This window comes from Pan paniscus, chromosome 5, assembly GCF_029289425.2.
Source record: "Pan paniscus chromosome 5, NHGRI_mPanPan1-v2.0_pri, whole genome shotgun sequence".
NCBI classification, from domain to species: Eukaryota; Metazoa; Chordata; class Mammalia; order Primates; family Hominidae; genus Pan; species Pan paniscus.
In genome coordinates, this window is record NC_073254.2 from 100,376,128 (window position 1) to 100,396,665 (window position 20,538).

At 34.6% G+C, this 20,538-nt stretch overlaps 1 protein-coding gene across 5 annotated transcripts in view; it reads left to right on the forward strand.

Annotated features, from left to right (window-relative positions):
- The window catches only part of BCKDHB (branched chain keto acid dehydrogenase E1 subunit beta), a 253,397-nt gene that overhangs the window by 166,681 nt on the left and 66,178 nt on the right, over positions 1-20,538 (forward strand). For 3 of the 5 annotated variants that reach the window (XM_055113913.2, XM_055113912.2, XM_008969443.4), the window contains exon 9: positions 1,093-1,179. In XM_055113913.2, the coding sequence (XP_054969888.1) occupies positions 1,093-1,179 (87 nt within the window). Of the gene's footprint in view, positions 1-1,092; positions 1,180-3,161; positions 8,325-9,435; positions 9,842-20,538 lie in introns of those variants that run through there. The other 2 variants (XM_034962428.3, XM_034962429.3) reach the window with 2 other exon arrangements.

Genomic DNA, 20,538 nt, shown 5'->3' on the forward strand with positions numbered 1-20,538 from the left:
TAAGGTTAGCGTTTCACTGGGGTTTGAGTGGTATTCATTAAGGTGTTCATAAAATTTTATGTTCTAAAGTCACTATTTACCTAGTAGATATGGTAACTTATTTTTATCATGGCTACTGGCCATATCTGGGAGTTTAACATATGCTAGCTGAAACTGCTGCATACTTTTTAAATTCTGAACTATAATTGCCTAGAATGAATGAAATCTTTTATTTCAATAGATATTTTTGCTTGAAAGATTTCATTTTATATTTATGAAATAGTAACAGATTTTATTAAAGGTGATGTTAAATTGTTAGAAATCTAAAGACAAAACTGCCATTTCTCTTTGGTACTATGATAATTTTTCAACGTATTTTAAGCAATAACCTGCTGTTGATTTTAATAGTTTTACCTGCCAACACAGCTGGCATCCTGCTATGATATCATTGCTATACTTTTTTATTTAATATTTTACAGAGTGTATCATGCACAGTGTGGACAACCACATTGAACAACCATTGAGAATACGTACTCATTGTTTGTGACATTTTACCCTTAAAATAGAGTGTGGTCATCAACCAGATTTTAGAGCACATTAACGAAGGAGGTTTACTTTTGCAGGGATTTCTTACTGCCAAATTTTTCCTTTGCTATAGCTTTCACATACTGTTTTTGTGTTTTCCTTTTCCATAAAACAGTATTTCTTAAAGCTATTGTTATTTATGTGCAAACAAATGAATAAAAAAAACTTTCGCTCTTTAACATGAAGAAAAATATTAACATTGAAATATGAAATACAGCAATTCAGTTTATAACACAAACGTATCTTACAATAATGGGTATGCATTTTTAATTGCATATATGGAATTACAAATCTTATTTTTCTTTTCTACTGGGATTATAAACCATATTGAAAAAAATTTTACAGTTCAAAAATCAGATGACTGACCTGTCGAAAGCGAATTGTAACTTATTGGCATACAATTGAATTACTGATTTTTACACTATTTATTGAATGTATATAATTAACTTTTATTACTGATTTAAAACTACCATCATATACATAAAATAGATATTCTTTTTAACATCAGGTTTTTCTTTTCTCTTTCAGTCTGTGATCAAAACAGGGCGACTGCTAATCAGTCACGAGGCTCCCTTGACAGGCGGCTTTGCATCGGAAATCAGCTCTACAGTTCAGGTAGAGTAATTTTTGGAACTGATTTCAATGCTTGTGCAATTCCACATGCCAATTCCAGAAGAAAATAAATTACTTATCACAATATGTGAAAGCATACACTTTGTGGAAATGTAGTGCATGCTTTCATATACTGTGATAAGTAATTTTTTTTTCATTTTTTATTCTGACTACACTTTCTGTTTGTTAGTTAATGGTCTAATTAATTTTCTAGAACAGATATCTTAAAATAGTAAAAGCTGAAAAATTTTTTATGGGAAGAAAGTTTGGAATGAGTCTACTAAATTAACTTTGCTTGTATTTGCTACGTTAACCGAAAGAAAAATCTTTTTAATTTGAATCTGTTCCCATTCCCTGTTTATATGACTTGAGGTTATGGAATTGGTTGATTGTGGAATTGATCTTAGATTTTCACAGCCTTCACGTTCTAAAAATGAATCTCTCAAAAGTCAATAATTTAAATTTAATAAGTAATTTTGAAAATTATTTATTTTAGTTATTCAAATTATGCTATGGTATTGGAAATGCTTTAGAATTGTTTAAAAACTTATGTTTTTTTTAAAAAAATGCTCATTAAGATGCCACATATCAGGAAAAAATTTTATACACCTCTTTCTGGCAAGTTTTACCTAAAACCTGTATTCAAATTTATATCATAGACATATATAAGATAATTTAAGGTAGTTTCATTCTTCCTAATTTTTAAATTGAAAATTAAGTAGCCATATTTTAAATGGAAGGTGCATGTCTTTTAAATTCAGAATATCTTCGCAGTTTGCAAACACTTTACTTCTCTTTACTGGTGTGAAGATGCTTTAATTATTAAAATATATGAATAGGGAATTCCTTTAAGAGTATATGGCTTACTACATCGTTATAGAATTATGATATATGGATAATGGTAAGTTTTTATTTTTAGATGTTTAATCAGTAAACAATGATTTTTACCAATGAAATATCTTAAGTGCTAATTGCAAAATTAAAGTATTTGTAAATTAGATGAACCCAATTTAAACATAAATGTTTTAAAAACTAGATCAAAGTAATCCATAATTATAGTCAAAAACGAAATTATTTTTACAATTTATATGTAGTCACTGATAGTAAGAAAAGCAAATATTTGAGTTTTGTAGATTTATTGTTTTCCTAGTTACTGTATCAATTAAAATTTAAAATGTACTGATTATTATTATATAACATGAGTACCTAGTATTTATTGTGTATTTTATACATTGAGTAGCATAATACAAAGATTAGGGCAATCATTTCAAGCCAGAGGCAAAACTGGAAAAAGAAACTGGATTTTCTGACTTACAGTTAATATATAGTCTACTAAACCATTTGAAAGGATAGTGGCTGTTGCTAATTGAAACTTTGACAGCCTTGTTGTGTTTTGTTCACTGCTTATTGATATCTCAAAAGTTTCAATTGCATATAATTAAAAAAGGAAAACAAGTAGAACATAGTTGGAATTAGATACTATAACTCCTCTTGTGAAGTTTGCTTTCTCTAAGTGTGCTTTTAAAGTTTGATCTCTGTAAGTTATTGGTAGACTGCAATTGAATACAACATTTTTTTAGATTGGAATGGAATTAGAAAGATAATCTAATCCAGTGTCTCTTGGTCTTAAATAATATGTGGTCTTATGTTAATGGAAAAATGTCTCTCAGGCCCCAAGAATACATTAGTGAATCCTAATTTGAGAAGTAGTATATTAAGAATTAAACATAGTCACTATAACTAACATAAAATATCATAAACATAATATCAAAATAAGATCCTGAAATTATGTGATAATTGTCAGTTGCAAAAATTGTCAATGAGAGTATCAGAATATAATCGTATTTATATAATAATATGAAGACACCAAAACAAAGCATCTTGTAGCACTCTCAGACTCCCAGGAATGTGTTCATAGGTCCTCAGGTGTCCCTAGTCTATATTTTGAGAAATATTGATCTAAACCAACTGCATTCTTTTTACAGATGAGTGTCATCCAGAGTGTTTGTGACTTACCCATTTTATAAAGACAGTGGAATATCTGGGATTAGACAGGAGTCTTGAATAAATGTTAAGTGTGTGCACATGCACTCTTTATTCAAAATCCCCTGCCTTCCACGAGGAAGATAATAGAAGTTTTGGACCCATTATAGAATGTTCTGTTGTTCATGGCAAAATTATTCACCAGCTAACCACAGAATGACTTGAGACAATAGTGTAATATTTGATGGAGGAATTATATTTAATATTTTGGATAATTTGAGTTTGGATTTATTAATATGAGAAATTTGAAAGGTACACAGTGTTTTTGCTTAATTCAGATTTTATTTGCACAAATAGAAAGTATAGAAAATGAATTTTAGTAAAATTTAGTGAGCATGATATCCATAAATGTTTGCGTGTTATGGCTTTTATCTACTGATAAAGAAGATTAGAAAAAAAACTAGACACTTGAAAAATTTTTTTCATTGATAATTTTCCCATATAATTTTGAGTAATCTGAGTAATAAAATATACCTTTCAGTAACTCTTTCATGCAGATATTCAACTATGCAATATGCTGTATTGAGCTTCCTCTCTATGGAAAGCCTTGTTCCATATTATAAGTGAAACCTGTATCAAATTACCAGTGCCTTGGGTTGTTTAAACTGAAAGAAATCACCTAAGTTTGAGGTACAACTGCTTTCACCACTTAGCATGATTCATATTTCTCTATTTCTTTTTTGGGGTATATTTTGTAAGGTTAAAAAAGATAAAACAGGGTTAAGATATTGAAAGCCAACTTTCTGGGACAGCAGAGAAAATGTACACGGACAACTCTTTCATTGTTATCTTGGAAAAGATGTTTTAAATCGTGGATGAGAATGATGTATAAATTTGAGTACTTTTGATTAAAATATGAAGTTATTGTTGTTTCAACAAATGCAAGTTTTATGTCAAAGGAAATGAAAAAAACGTTTGCTCCACAGGCGATTTTTGATAGAAGATATCTGGTAGCTTTTTAAAAGCTCACGGTTAATCCTACAAAATTGCTTTTAAAATATTTTAAGAGAATGAGTATTAATAGTAAAATTATTGTTTTTAAATACATTAAAATCTGAAAACACCTGAAAATATGAACTATGCTGTTTTATTCAAAAGTTTAAGTTACTACCTATATTAAAATAAAAAATATTGAAGAGAATACAGCACTATGGAGAGTATTCTTTTAAGTTTATAATTGGTATTTTTAGATAGAAAAATTATGCTATATAAAATTAAATATCAAATAAAGGAACATTTTTATAAGAAGTGGTATTGGCATTACTATTTAAAGCTTATTTTAGTATACAGATCAAATATGAAAGAAATGAATATACGATGGAGTCATAATTTATTTACAAAACTCTAGTTTATAGCAGATGGCTCTTTCATCGTGCAAGGAATTCAGTGCCCACATCTTAGGTTTGTTTCATTCCTGCTACTTTTTTTTTTTGTAAGCCTATTTATTTTACCATTTTACAGAAATTTATTGTTAACAGTCTTGGTTTGAAATAATGGTAAACTCACAAAAGTGATTAGAAGACTATTTTATATTGATTAGACATAATTTTTAAACTTATTTATTTAAAGTTTCTTCATAAAACATATATATAGAGAGAAATAAATGATTACAAAAATAAAAAACAGTGCATCTAATTTACGAAGTGCTTTATGTTTCTATTGGATTTAATTTGGAAATTAACTGGAAGGCAGAGCAAGCTGAGGTCTGGTATATTTGGCCCCACTCTGGGGAAGATTTCTTGGTCAGTCATCTAAAGCTTCACTCTCTCTTCTTATCTTACATTCCCATCTGTTCTCACTTTAGGGTATGGGAACTTTTTCATTCTTTTCTTTTACTTGACACATACTATAACTTAAAATGCTTCTTTTAGGGAGTCATGAATTGTGCACTGTAATTTGTGGAAAAGTGCAATGACTATAGAGTTTAGATAATTCATTGTTCTTTTTATTGTGTATTTTAAGCAAAGATTTTATTGTTTCAGAAAATTATATGAATGAATTTTATTTGATGCTTGTATTCTTCAGCTTTATGTAACCCCAGGTTTTTTTTAAGAAAGCCTTTAGTGTGCAAAAGTGTTAACCTCATCTATTTTAATATCCCCCAAATTAATGTACATATTCTAGAATGTAATGTTCAACATAGCTATTATTTATTTAAATATTAAGACCAAATAGTTTATGGTATTTTGGCTGGTTTAAATAGAGTAAATTTTTTTAAGGATTGTAAATCAGCCTTTATTATTAATTTCCAACACACCTGCATAATGAAAAAACAAATCCTGAGTCTGATAAGAGTTGTGTGATAATTTTTTTTAAAGTTATTGTTTTTTTCTCCTGCTTTGGATTCAGTGCTTAAAAAGAGTGCCAGAAATTTTAGGGATGTGGTTGGCTTAAGATTTGAGTTTTTTTTTTTTTTTTTTTAAATCACATGGAAGCAATAAGTCTGCAATAAAGAGTCCAATTGGAGAGGATGGTAAGTTTCCATACCATTGTTACATCCTTTCTGTGCGGTCTCTTTTCTTAGCATAATAACTCAGAAACTGTGGATACCAACATATATTTTTTAAGATTATCAGATTCTAATAGTTCAAAGGATTTTTATAGGGCCTATACAAGTCATTATGTAAAAGAAAACTTTTAATAACTTTCAAGTTAAAGGAATTTTTGCTTTTTTCAGTGTTTCATGTTAGAATAGTTTATGGAGAAGGATTTTTTCTTATAAACTTATTACTACTAAATTTCCAAGCACTTTGTTTAAAGATATCAATCTGAAAAGAGGGGAAAAGGTCTTGAATTTTTACCATTCTGGAAAACATGTTTAATTAAAATTGCCATGCTGGTAAATTGTCATCAGAGAAAACTATCAGATTAGTAATTTGATGAGTAGTTTACTGCAATTTTATAATCTCAGTTAACAAAAAATTTACCAGTGATGCAAAACCTTTCCTAATAGCAACAGATAAAACAATCAGGAGAAGTATACTTCTGTACTAAAAGATGGAGCCAGAGCATCAGAAAAACAGTTTAATGTGGAGTGTTTGGATATAGGATGGCATTTTAAAACTTCCTGAAGTTTCTTCCTGAAGCCTGTTTAGTATTCTGTAAACAGCTTCTGTGACCACAGATAGGAACCAAAGTCTAAATCACTCTGGGGATATATTGTGGATTGGGCTGCTTCATTACTGTTTGTAGTTAAATCCATGTTATACTCTGTTGGTTCTTCTCCTTGCCCTAACCACACCTGGTCTGCTTCCATGTCATCTTCTCCTTTGCTTGTTTAGTTTCCACCTCCAACCCTTTCCCCATTCTTTTTTTTGAGAGGGAGTCTCGCTCTGTCGCCCAGGCTGGAGTGCAGTGGCGCAATCTCGGCTCACTGCAACCTCCGCCTGCCGGGTTCAAGCAATTCCCTGCCTCAGCCTCCTGAGTAGCTGGGATTACAGGCACCTGCCACCCTGCCCAGCTAATGTTTGTAGTTTTAGTAGGCACGAGGTTTCACCATCTTGGCCAGGCTGGTCTTGAACTCCTGACCTTGTGATCCACCCACCTCGGCCTCCCAAAGTGCCTTTCCCCATTCTTTCCTGGGACGTCTCAACCATTTGCATGGTTACTCTTGAAACCTTCAAATTTGAAACTTTCAAGGTTTGACCTGTTGAGCTTTAGACCCAAAATTCCAACATTATGCTTATTTTGGTAGAGATAAAACATTTGTGTAATAAAATGATTATCTGGAAAAATTTGAATGTGAAACAATGAGAAAAGGTAGGCATATGCACATGGTTATTTGCTAGTTTATGGAAATCAGCTAATATAAAAATGAACTCTATTTCTCTTCAACTTTTTCTGGACCTTTTAAACTGTCTCCTTTTTGTTTGTTTGTTTGTTTGTTTTTTGTTTTGTTTTGTTTTTTTGAGACAGAGTCTTGCTCTGGCTCCATCACCCAGGCTGGAGTGCAGTGGTGCGATCTCGGCTCACTGCAACCTCTGCCTCCCGGGTTCAAGTGATTCTCCTGCCTCAGCCTCCCAAGTAGCTGTAATTACAGGTACCTGCTGCCACGCCCATCTAATTTTTTGTATTTCTAGTAGAGACAGGGGTTTCACCATGTTGGTCAGGCTGGTCTCGAACTCCTGACCTCAAGTGATCCTCCTGCCTCTTCCTCCCAAAGTGCTGGGATTACAGGCGTGAGCCGCCAGACCCATCCTAAACTGTCTCCTTATCTTTGTCTCCAGCTGTTCACCTCTCATCTAATTACTATTTATTATTTTCTTAAAACACACATCAAATTTCGTCCATTGTCTGTTTGAAAGCATCCAATGGATCCTCATTGGGTCTAGCAAAAAAATCTTTATGTCGGCATTCAAGATCCTGATCTACTCACACCAGTCTTCCAGTGTTATTTCTCACATCCCTTTTTGACTCCAGTATGCAGATCACACTGGCCTACTGGCTATTTCCTGAATGATAACTATTTCTTATAACCATCCTTTATTAAGTATTCTGGGGATAGCCTTAATATGGGCATTTCATCCAAGAATTGGTGTCCTTGTTTTAGAGACACTTAGAGTTTATTAGAAGAAGTCGATGATAAACAGGTAGTTATAGTACATGTTAGAATGGAATATTCAGAGAACTATAGGATTATAAAATACTTGCTCATTTAACCCATATGTGGCAGCTAAATTGACTCATGAAGGATAAGTATTAACTTGGGAGTGAAGGTAGGTGGGTATTTCAGGCAGAATGAACTATATGAATAAGGAATTAGGCAAAGGATTTGCTATTGAAGGAATTAAAGTGGTTTTGTGTGTTTAAAGACTAGCATGTGAGGCTGTAGCGTAAGGTAAACGTTGACAAGTAGGTAAGAATTAGATCCTAAAGAATCTTAAATATTAAGGAATTTGTTTTTATGTGGAGGAAATAGATATGACAGAGTAAAGCCAGCTCACTTAGATGTAACTTCCAGTTTTCTCGTGTAATATATATAAAATATACTTTATGGAGTTCTTGGCAAATAGAAAGTAGTAGGAGCTGAAAATATTACTATAATTATTTAAGGCAAAAGAATATAAGTGAAGAATTTTAAGCAGGAGATTAATATAGATTTAAAAGTTAGAAAAACTCCTAGGTAGTTGTGTAGAGGATACACTGGGGAGGAGTGAGAGAGGAAGTGATGGAGAATTGCTAAAAAGCTAGTCACAGACTGCAAAACAACATTTTGGTCAACAATGGACCACATAGAAGATGTTGGTCCCATGAGATCATAGTGGAGCATAAATAGAAACCTAATAATATGGTGCTTGATGTGGGCATTGCAGATCAAGTATGGGAAATGATTGATATTTAATGCTGGTTCTGGGATATTTGGTTTTCCATGTGAAAAAATATGTATATAAATAAAAAACATATATCATCTAGGTTTGTGAAAGTATAGTCTGTGATGTTTGCACAACCACAAAATTGCTTAATGCATTTCTCAAAATGTATTCCTGTCCTTGTGACTCATTACTGTATGTGATTAAACTAGGTGAGATTTGACGGTCTTCTAAACCAAGGACATGGGAGTAGGTTAGAGAAAGGTGAATTTTTCAGATAGTAGGAGAGAGAATCTGAATGAAAGACTTGCTGACTCACAGGAGTGGGGTGGGGATTGAAGTGGATGAGGGAGAGGCAGACAGAAGTCAAGAATAAAGCATAGCTTGGTTTCTAGGTTGGATGATTTTTGAATAGAGGTGCAGTTTCACTGAGATGGAGAATATCATTGAAGAACAGGTGTATGCGTGTGTGTGTGTGTGTGTGTGTAAGATAATGAGTGCGTTTTAGATTTGTATCTGAAATGGGGATGAAAATGTGTTTCTGGAGCTCAGGAGAGAATCTAAGGTGTAGGAAATGGGTAAGGATTCATTCTCTTATACTGATATACTGGTGGCTGAGTTCATGGGTATAGATAGGGTCACACAGGAAGAGATAATCTTAAGAAGGGAAAGTTTCTGAAGAAGAAGCTGCCTGGGTTGAAGAAGAAGCCACACCAACATTTAAGAGAAAGAAAGGAAGTTATGAAGCAGAGTGAGAGGGAGTGGCTTCAGAAAAGGAAGGGAGTAGGAGAGAGCCATTACATGAGACAAGTGCAGAAGAGTTTGACAATAGCATATATGGCCAAGAATATTAAATGCTTCCAGAATTTAAGACAGCTAAAGACTAATGGTCCTACCTTGCATGTAGCAACTGGAAGACACTGGTGACTGATGAAAACAGAAGGGTGGCCAGGAAGCCAGACAACATTTAGACTGGTGAGTGAGTAAGTAGTGAAGACTTGAACCGATGAATATAGACTACCATTTCAAGAAACTTGACTTTCAAGGAAAGGAGAGGAATGAAGTAGTTAGAGCTAGGTTTGATCTCTTAATGCTATTCACTTGGCATAGAATGCCATTTATTTCCTCAATTTGCAGTCCTCCCTGGCAGCCTGCCTGTCTTCTCCCTCTCCTCCCTGCGCCTCTCCCTGTCCTCATTCTCTCCCTTCCCCTCCAAACCATCTAGCAGTCGGTTTTTAAACATCTATCAAACCTGACCTCTTTTTTCCATTTTCCTAATAAACTCTAAATGAACTTAGAAAAAAAAAAGAAAACCACTAAATCTAAAAGGAAAAGGTAGAAAATAGCTTATATTGGGATGGGCAAGACATTTTTAGTCAGAAAATTAAAAGGCAGCAGACTCAATCATACTGTTACAGAGAAATATATTTGCATAAAATGGAAATTTTTGTATGGCAAAAACAAGCATGATTTTAAAAACAATGACAAATGAGAATATGTTGTAACACATGACAGAGAACTAACGTGTACTCTATTAAGCATTCTTAAATGTCAATACAGAAATTAATAGGGCCTTTATTTAAAGGGTCAGAAACAGATTAGTTTTATAACTATAGCCAGCAAACATGAAAAAATATGCCACTTACTATTGATAAAATGCTAATTTTAAAAATGTAATATCATCTGTTACTTATAAGAGTGGGACTGCTTAAAAATGAATTTTATTTTCTGCTGAGATGATGTAGAATGTGAATGTATTAATAGAAATTGATTCACGTTTCCAGGATATCAGATTGAGAATGTGTATCGAGACTCTTCAAAGTGTAGATTTCCTTTGATTAAAGAATTCTAGGAATCCTCACTTAGGAGTTAAACACAAAAATATGTATTCTTCTCAGTGTTGTTCGTTCGATAGGGGAATATCAGACACATTATTAATGACAACAACAGGAATATATTTTAATAAGTTATGATTTGTCCACTTGATGAATGTTATGGATTTATCAAAATCATTAAAAGAGTAGTTGATAACATTGTAATATTTGCATGAATAAAATAGTAAATGAAAACTCACCTCTATGCAAACCTACAGGTACTTTACTTGCTCAATGTTGTGAAAAGAAAAAAGAAAAAAACTTTATATATACATACATCTAGGCATAGGGAAAGAAACTTGCACTATAAGTCTTTTATTGATTTGTATTTTCTAATTGTTTCTTCATTTTTATGTACATACATGTCACTTTTTTAATAATTAAAAGCTTTATTATATGTAGATGTTTCTCTCACATGACATGGTTATTCTTTTAAATCTTCCTAGTTGTTTTAAATTAAAAAACCCATTTTGCTTATAAAGTTGTTTTGCAAAGATTTCATATTACTTATTTTGACATAATTCCTTTATCATGTACATTTGAGTTTTGGCATTTACCATTCATAGTGATGGTGGTTACTTACTCAGAATTGTCATGTGGGATGATTTTAAAACCAATGCCACCTCACCGCATAAGATTTGGTTTTTCCGCAGGTTAGTGTCGGTCTTCTACAGGTATGGCATATTTTGATTCATTGCTCTTATTACAGAAGTGAAAGCAGCATTGTATTGGGGTATTCAGATTATTTAATTTTTCTGTATTAATCAGTAATGATACTGAAACTGACATTACTAGAATGTAATTGATACTAACATTGGGTTCACTGCTTATTTTCCATCCCTCTTTTTGGTATTGAATTTATCATGAATTGTCATCATTCTTTTTGAAGTCTTTCTGGATTTAAGCCAGTCAGAAAAAAGATCATATTTCATCTCCCTGAGTAATAAGTGCCCCAGTTTCTCTCATGCAATTCTTGGTATTTCTGTAGTCATAAGTAGTCCCCCTTGAATTCAAAGGTGCATTCATACCAAGCTCCTCTACTCTTTCTCTGTTGTCACCCCAGTAAGCTAAGGAAGACATTTATATTTACATATTTACCAATGAAGTTTTGTAGACTGAATGGACTATTAATTAGTAAAATAGATTCTCTGAAGGAAAGCATTACTTTATTTAAAAAGTTAATGGTGATTTCTATGACTTGGTCCCTTTTCGTTGTTTTTTAATACCTTAAAAGTTGTAGTTTCCATTCATTGCATTGATCCTTGAAAATATGGCTGTATCTTCAAAGAAAATTATAGTGGATTTAAAATATTTTATTTTCTTATTTGGTATGAAATGATTGTATTTCAGTACGTATATTTTAAAATGTACAGCCTTATCTTCAAAATTTTCTAACTACAATAAGGTTATTTAAAATTTTATACATGAAAGACAGCAGATAATGTATCCATAACCTGGCTGATTCTCTTGGCCACCCTGTACAACATTTTAGGCAAAAATGAAGACACATATTCAATTTGCCAAGAAATGTTAGCCATGTTTTGTCAGCATTGCATTCACAATCAGTAACAGGATGGGTCTGCCTCCTGGAGACAGAACTAAATTTCTCATTTTGTCATGCCCTTTGTAGGCAATAATGTTGGTGATGTTGATAGCTCATTTTGGTTTGGTAATTTAGGGTAATTAAACTTACAGATCAACTCAGTTTGTGTTTTGTTATGAGGGCCATTATCTATTTTCATGAATGAGTTCACAGCTCACTAAAATATAGTCGAGTTTAAAATAGACATTAAAATAGAGATTCACTACTGCTGATGCATTTTCTCCTCATTTTGAAGTTAAACACTTGTGAAAATTAAGACAAGTTAAAATCAGCACTTGCTGCAAAAACAAGAATTTGAAAATGAAGGTTAAAAGCAGAAATCATCTAGTTGATAATTGTTTTGATTTTTCAAATCTATCAATATTAATGTGAGTCTTTAAGATATCTGAAAATTTCCATTTGATTGGAAAATCTTGGATGTTTGATCATTTTCTTTCAAGTTAACTTAAAGAAGTGACTTTATTTTTGCTTCTTGATTCATTTGAAGAGACATAACTTTTTTGTTTTAATCCTTTAGAGGATCAGATAATGACATTTGCTGTTTAAGACAGTTTAGATTTCAGATGGCACAAAGAGTCTATTTGTCTTTATCAAAATTATTAGCTGAAAAGGATATAATTCATGACTGTTCTTTAAAGGGGATCTAAATATTTATGTTTTTAAAAATGCCTTAAGGTGACTAACATTTCTAAACCTATATTTGTATCATCCACATTTGTAATTGTGCCATTGCTTAAAACAAGTCCTCATTATTTCCTGTCTTTTGACAGGATTAGTTTGCTCTCTTAATTGTAACACATTTTCATTTCTTTTCTGGATTGATTTAAATTCTGGGCTTCAAAAAGCAATAGCATAAAATAGTCACCATGCCTGTATTATTAGGTGGTTTCAGAACCACTCAGACAATGTTTTCTCTGAGATGGCTTGTATTTTTAAGTGTTGCATTTTTCTTCTTGTTCTGCTAGTCTTTTTTCTAATAGCAATGGTTAACTCTAATTTATATTAGCAGTTAAAAAAATTGAAACTTAATCTTGCCTTTTCAGCTCATTACTGAAGAATCTCCTGCCTCTGCACTCTGACACAAAATTTATGCTTTATTTTTTAACCATGAACTTTTCTGGGCATAGAGTTCTACCTAAGTGTACATAGCTGAACAACTTGAGTGTATTTTGTGAGTAATATTCCAACATCGCACAATTCTAAATTTTATTAAAACCAGCTTTTCTGTGGCAGTCCCAATACACAGTTCAAGTACATTAAAATAATGAAGTACTGCATAAATGTTGATAAAATAGTCTTCTAATATGATGGAATGCCTAATTATGTATTCTGTTATCAATTTACCTAATAAATTAAATGCAGTTTCAATTTTAATAAAACCCATGTACTTTATAAAAATAGGACCTTTACTAACCTATATCTATACTGAGTCATGGGAGCCACAGTAGCATGGGTGAATCCTTCTGGTAGTAAGCATGGATACTGTTATATCTGTTCAGAGAACTACAGTATCTTTTCTCCTTTCTGCCTGTCCTCTTGCTGCTCTTTCTGCTTTAAAAAACAAACAAACAAACAAACAACTTTCCGGGCAGTGTCCTCCATGCCAGTCTTGTGAACATGTGGACCTTTGCAGCAAAACTATAATATTTTTTGTCACCATGGGTAAACTAAGCATTATTTTGGGTAATTTGTGCTTATGAAGGCTTTCTCCATCCTAGTAGACTAAAATAGAAGTATGCTGTAATATTAGATGAAAGTGAGGGAATGAGGTTTGATGTAGGCAAATCTTTTTTTCCCCCCTTGGGGTTGATCAAAGATGATACTCATTAAAAATACTATGAAATTGCTTAATACCATTCGAAAAGCATTTGTAAAGTGGATCTTCTGTCAGTATAAGGGATAAGTGTGTCTCTCTGTGTGTGTGTATATGTGTGTGTGTAGTAAGGGATGTTGATTCTCCCTACATTAACTTTTCAACCTGAAGAATATATGAATTAACTTTTTAAATTGATACTTTTTTAAACAGTGTAATTAAATGAGGTGTGATATATGAATTTTCTGCTTATGCTGTTAATTTTCTCCAAGGATATCATAGCTAACTGTAGCTTTACTGTTGCTACTAGAAGATATTTGGGCGATCAACACAATACATAATTAAGAAAGAGATTCTTCAAATATAAACTAAGGAAAAAAACAAGTGGGAATTAGGAAAAACATTTAAAAACAATTTCTCCTTAGAGTAAACCCAATTTTAATTTTTCTTTTTAGAACAAATGTCTTATTTTGAAATGCTGGTTAGGCTATTTGAAGAGATTTGCTAAGTACTTAAACATTCATTTGTATGACTTTTCTTACTACTTGCCTTGTTACTCAAAATTGGGACAAAATATTTTGTTTATTGATGAAGACACATTTAGTTAATAATATAAAGCAGCATTATCTTTAACATCAACTTCACATTATATGTTAAAAGATTTCTTTAGAACCAGAGGCTTGGCTCACTGACTACCAGCTATTGAATTATTTTCCTTAGGGACAAACTCTTAGCCTTAAGTTAATGTCTTCTGAGAGGGTAGAATTCCTTATTATACACATATGGATAATTGCTTTGAGTTAATGGGGAGGATAGATGGGCTTCTCAGGTACTGGTTCATTGAAAGTTTTTTGCCTTTCAACTATGAAACCAGCAGTACAGCATTTTTAAATTGATAAGTGTTTCATAGACAGAGTCTGAAGCCCTTTGTTATTAATGAAGGTTTTCATTAGTAAAAGTTTATTTTTTGGTGTCACAGAAGTAGAGTATGATTACTTATATTTATCTTTTTATGACATATACAAGGCAAGCATTTAAGGGTGATTTTATTACATTTGCATTGGTGTTCATCAGTCTTTGGTCATCTGTCTATCAAGTAGAGCTGGCATCTATATTACAATAATTTTCTTTCAAGAAGAAGTGTTCAGAAATATACAGTAAGTGACCATAGTTTCAGCTTCTATGTCAGGCCAAAGGGAGGTGAACTGGTGGGGAGTGAGTAGATTAGACCCACTTGTTGTTGATCCAACTGTTAAAAACATTGTTCTCTTTCCCACCAAGCTCCTAAATTCTTATTTACTTGCCTAAACAGGAAGCTTGCATAGAGTCAGAGAGATCCCAAGCTGGTAATGGAATAATGATGACCATATACTTTGTCTTCTGTAGTGGGACAACAGACATAAAGTGAGGTTGTTTGATGTAAACCAGGGTGTTCACTTACATAGTTTTCATGCTACTTAATGGGAATATGTCAGCCACCATAGTATGCAATTAAAATTTAAGAGATTAGTGATAATGGAGTTAGGACTGTATAGCAATTTTTCTTAATCAAATTTAGGCCTCTTAATGTCTGAGAACTTTAAAAAAGATCAAGAACATAAATGCTATTCCTTGGTTCAGTGATTTTTTTTTTTAAATGTAATGTTGATACAGGATTTTTGCTCTTTTAGCTCAGCTAGGTCCAGGTTCTTGTCTCCCAACCAGGAAAAATTAGGCGTGCAGACACCAGAGAGTGAGTGGAACAGAATTTATTAAGCAAAAGGAAAGTTCTCAGCAAAGAGACAGGTCCTGTAAAGCAGGTTCCTGGTTGTTCCCTTCCAGTTTTGAATACAAGGGCTTTTATATAAAAGCTTGATGGAGCTGGATTCCCTGTTTGTATAAGGTGGGAATTCCTGGTGGCTCCACCCCATTCCCCCTGGACGCATGTGGGCACTTAGTCTGCTGAGGGCATGTTTAGACAAGCCCCCTGTGCATGTTCCCTTATCTGCACAAAACATGGGTCAGAGGTTTGCCTGGGACCCTTCCCTTACTTTCTGCCTAAAGCAAGCTGGTTAACTCCTTTCAATGTCAAAGAAAAATTTGAGGTTTCTTCGCCAGTAGCTACTGCTTCTTGTTCACTTCTATAATTTATTCTTAGTGACAAACTACTCGAGAATCATTGAATGACTTACAATTTTTTGTGTTGGAAATTAAATATTCCTCAGTAGTTCGATAATATCAATGATTCCTAAATAACTTAAAAGCTTTTTTTTTTTCCAAATTGGGTGTTAGTAGTTAGTATTACGCAAAAAATGAAGATAAAATATAATTATATGATTTAATATGCCTTTTACTTTTTAGCTGCTCGAGTAAGTGAAAAAATGATCCTTTCTATTAACAACAACTTTTAAAGTTTTACAAGCATGGTGTTTTCAAATAATTGCTAAAGGGGCAAATTACACTGTTATTTAATAGTGAATTAAGGATCTAGGGAGAATTGTTAAGCATTTCATTTTATTATTTCAGTAAACTTCACTTTCATTAAATCATATTGTTAAAGGCCTGAAATTCTATAAAAATTTGTTTAATGGCATACTGACATGTTGTTATTCATCAACCTTAGGGTCTACGTTTTTGAAAAATATGATGAGAAAAGCCCATTTGGCAAGATCAGGATCTCATAGAAAACAGGGATTTAGAAGCAAATAAATATGACAGTAAATATACTTAAAATATATATTTAAAATAAGGACATGACTTCCTAAAGAAACTGGAATAATGAGTATTTGCCAACTGTGTAGATACCCCTGCCCTGAGTGATCTTCTGTTCATAAAATAATGCTGCAATATGTGATTGCCTAAGCCGACTGTACTTTGTCTTAAGGTTTTTAAACTAACTTGTAATATAATAAAAGTTAGTCATATATGTATATATAAATATATACCATATATATGTGTATTTTTTTTTCTTAAATACTGTGAAAATGCCCAGCCTTTTCAGATATTACTCTGAGAGTTAAGGGTTGATTTTCATTGCCTGGTCTTTGTTCATGTGTGGAATGGCTGAGTAAGTAACACATAGTATTGGGAAGCTTAGGGGCAGGGATAGAGGGGTAGGAAGCATTAGTGGTTAAGTGAGCATTTTGTTTAAGGGGACAGAACATATCTGTGTGTATATAAATAGATGTCACATTTTAAAATTCTAGTAAACACAGAGCTGTTTTCTGAAAACATAGATTTGCTAAGCCCTCATTGAGGGATTATTGAACGGCCAATTCATGTATATCTAGAACTTACTCATATATTTCCTCGCTTTTTGTGAGGAAAGAGTAGTTCTTCTAATTGTTCTTTTTATGGTTCTGGTAAGGCATTTTAGACAGTATGGTTGCATATAAAATTTCATTGCAGAATCTAAAATTCGAGCTAAAAATAGCCATTTTAAAATTGATTCCATGAGTACTTTACGGGTTATACATAGTACATTGTTGAACTTCTCCCTTCTTTGAAATAGTGAGACTGCCAAGTATATCAGGAGATGAAGTGATTATCAAACTGCACTGATTAATAGCAAAAAGATCAAAGGAGACATAAGGTTAAGATGGCTGACTAGATGCAGCCAGGAAGTGCAGCTCCCACTGAGAGAGACCAAATTTTAGAGTAAACCACTATAATCTGGGCAGATCTTCGGAGAGAAAATGCTCAGATTGGGTTGAGAGGCAATGTTAAAATGAAGGGTGAAGAGTAAGGAAGCTGGCAGCCCTGTGCTGGGTACCTGAATACCAGGGCTAGTTCCCAGCCCCGAATGGCTCTTGGGAAAGGGGTGAATGAGGAACTGAGGGAAGGCTCACTCTCACCGCCAGCCTCTGGGATCCTAGATCCTAGTTAGAGAACTCTGTGTCTCCCATGGATGTGTGAGCTGGCAGGGGCATCTCCCTGGGGAGCAGGCAGAGACAGGCCGTTGGACAGCATGGAGCCCAAGAGTTTTCGTGCACTGGGGAGCTCCAGCAGAGAGCAGCTCTGCTGCTCTGTGGGGAGGGCTCTTCATCCCTTTCTGGGAGGTGTGGACCCCAGCTGACCTTCAAGCTAGGAAAGAGTGAAACCAGCTTCCCTGTGGGACTAGAGCACATCTATTCTGCAAGCCTTCCTGCCCGCTGGCCCCACCCAGGGTCACGCTTAGCCACCCTGTAGGAGTGAGTGCACAGCACAGCCCCTGCGGCACAGCCTGAGTATGTTGCTCTACCTGAGTACTTTCCTAGTGACTTGGAAGCACATTGGATCCTCCCAGTACAGCTGGAATGCCAACCTAATCCACAGGCTGTCCCAGTGCCCCCAGGGCTGCTTCATGCAGCATTTTGGGAGTAGGTAGCCAAGATCTGTGGCCAGCACTCAAGTCAGGTAGAAGGGGGCAAGATCTTCAGGTTACTGGGCTGGGGTGGGAGGGGAGCAGGGTATGCCTACCTCCACAGAGTTGATCCAGAGATAGTGAGGCATATCTTCCTCCTGCAGCCCCTGATCAAGAAGGCCCCAGAACCTGAAACACCTAACAAAAGAAACATGGGCACAGCATCAGTGACTGGAAGGAGGCTCCCCCAAGGCCCAGGAGCAGACCTGGTGAGGGGGCCATGTCTCTCCCCCGCCCACTGCGGAGCATGCCTGGGAACATGAGGAAGAACAAAAGAGCCTCATGGTGGGGTATTAACTTACCTAATTAATGGCCATTGCTCCTAAGCACCATCTAATGGATTGCATTGAGACTACAGCACCAAAAATTTATCCCACTACTATATGCTCCTTTGAAATCCAGCACAAGAATTTGTTACCAGAAAGTGGTCCCAATTCAGACCCCAAGAGAGGGTTTTTGGATCTCTTGCAAGAAAGAATTCAAGATGAGTCCATAAATTGAAAAAGCAAGTTTATTAAGAAAGTAAAGGAATAAAAGAATGGCTACTCCATAGACAGAGCAGCCCCAAGGGCTGGTAGTTGCCCATTTTTATAGTTATTTCTTGATTATATGCTAAACAAGGGATGGATTATTTATGCCTCCCCTTTTTAGAACACATAGGGGTAACTTGTTGACATTGTATGGCACTTGTAAACTGTCATGGTGCTGGTGAGAGTGTAGCAGTCAGGATGACCTGAGGTCACTCTTATTGCCATCTTGGTTTTGGTGGGTCTTAGCCAGCTTCTTTACTGCAGCCTGTATAATCAGCAAGGTCTTTATAACCTGTACCTTGTGCCAACCTCCTTTCTCATCCTGTGAATTGGAATGCCTAACCGTCTGGGAATGCAGTCCAGTAGGTCTCAGCCTTATTTTACCCAGCCTTTATTCAAGATGGAGTTGCTGTGGTTCAAACGCCTTTGACATTTCCCCCCTCCCTTAAAAGAACCCTTAATCTTAAGGGTTACAGAGGGATGAAGATCAATCTTCTGTAACTTCTTGATGCTGAAAAGAAGCGATGACATTCCTCCCTAATTGTCAGGGTGTCTTGCATTCAGGGTAGAGAGGAGCTCAGTCAGAAATCATTGGTATGTCAAGGGCCATTTATAATTCTTGAGTTCTGACAGAATGTGATATCTGGAATATTAATAAGTATTTAAGAAAACATTCAGTAAGACTATTCTGCATTCCTGCACAAAGAGTACAACAGCAATATATTTCACAATGGTAAAGCAAGATCAGCAAAATTATCCCAAGTAAACTAAATAAGAAGGTTTTCCATGAACTCAGCAACTGCTGGAACCAAGCTGATATGGGGTTACTAGCTGATTCCACTATGTGTCCAGAATTAGAATATTGATCTAATTTCTACATTATCCATCCCTTTTGTTTTTTTTTCTGAGTAGCAGCCAGAGATCACTGGTTGGTTCACAGGAGTAAGCAGGGTTAGTCTAAATTGTAGGAAAAACCTCAAAAACAACTGATGAGACTAGAATTTAATAACAAGTGTACCACAGTTCTTGAAACATAATTTTTTTCGTCTCTTCAGTTTTATATTTTTACTAAAGACATAGTGGTAAGACCAAGTTGTTTTATTATACTTGGCCTATTTGTATAAAGTGCAGCAAGAATAATTATTTTTCACATAAGCTGTTTTTAAATTGGCTTTGATGGAACTCTGTTCCATGAAAGGAATCTTAGATAAGACTTCTTAAAAGCTGAGCCCTGCCATGGGTTTGTACCCTCAAGGACCTAGGAGTTGGGTAAATTCCTCTCCTTTTATGGTCTGAAGATAACTTGGGGCTCCTGGGCCTGTCATACAGTGACATTTTGTTACTTACCACAGGTCAGGAACCCTGTACAGGAACTGTGTAGACAAGGTATGAGGCCAGTTTTCCCAAGGGTCTCTTATTGGCTCTATAAGTTAAGTTTGATTCCTCAAAGGAAAGCACACCATTTCAGTTAAAGCCTTGGTGTATTAGTCTATTCTCACACTGCTGATAAAGACATACCTGATATTGAGTAATTTATAAAGGAAAGGGGTTTAGTTGACTCACAGTTCCACATGGCTGGAGAGACCTCACAATCATGGTAGAAGAGCAGGGGAGGTCTTACAAGGCAGCAAGCAAAAGAGAACATGTGTAGGGGAACTCCTCTTTATAAAACCATCAGATCGCGTGAGACTTATTCACTGTCACATGAACAGCCTGGGGAAGACCCACCCCCATGATTCAGTTACCTCCCACCAGGTCCCTCCCATGATGTGGGAATTATGGAACCTACAATTCAAGATGAGATTTGAG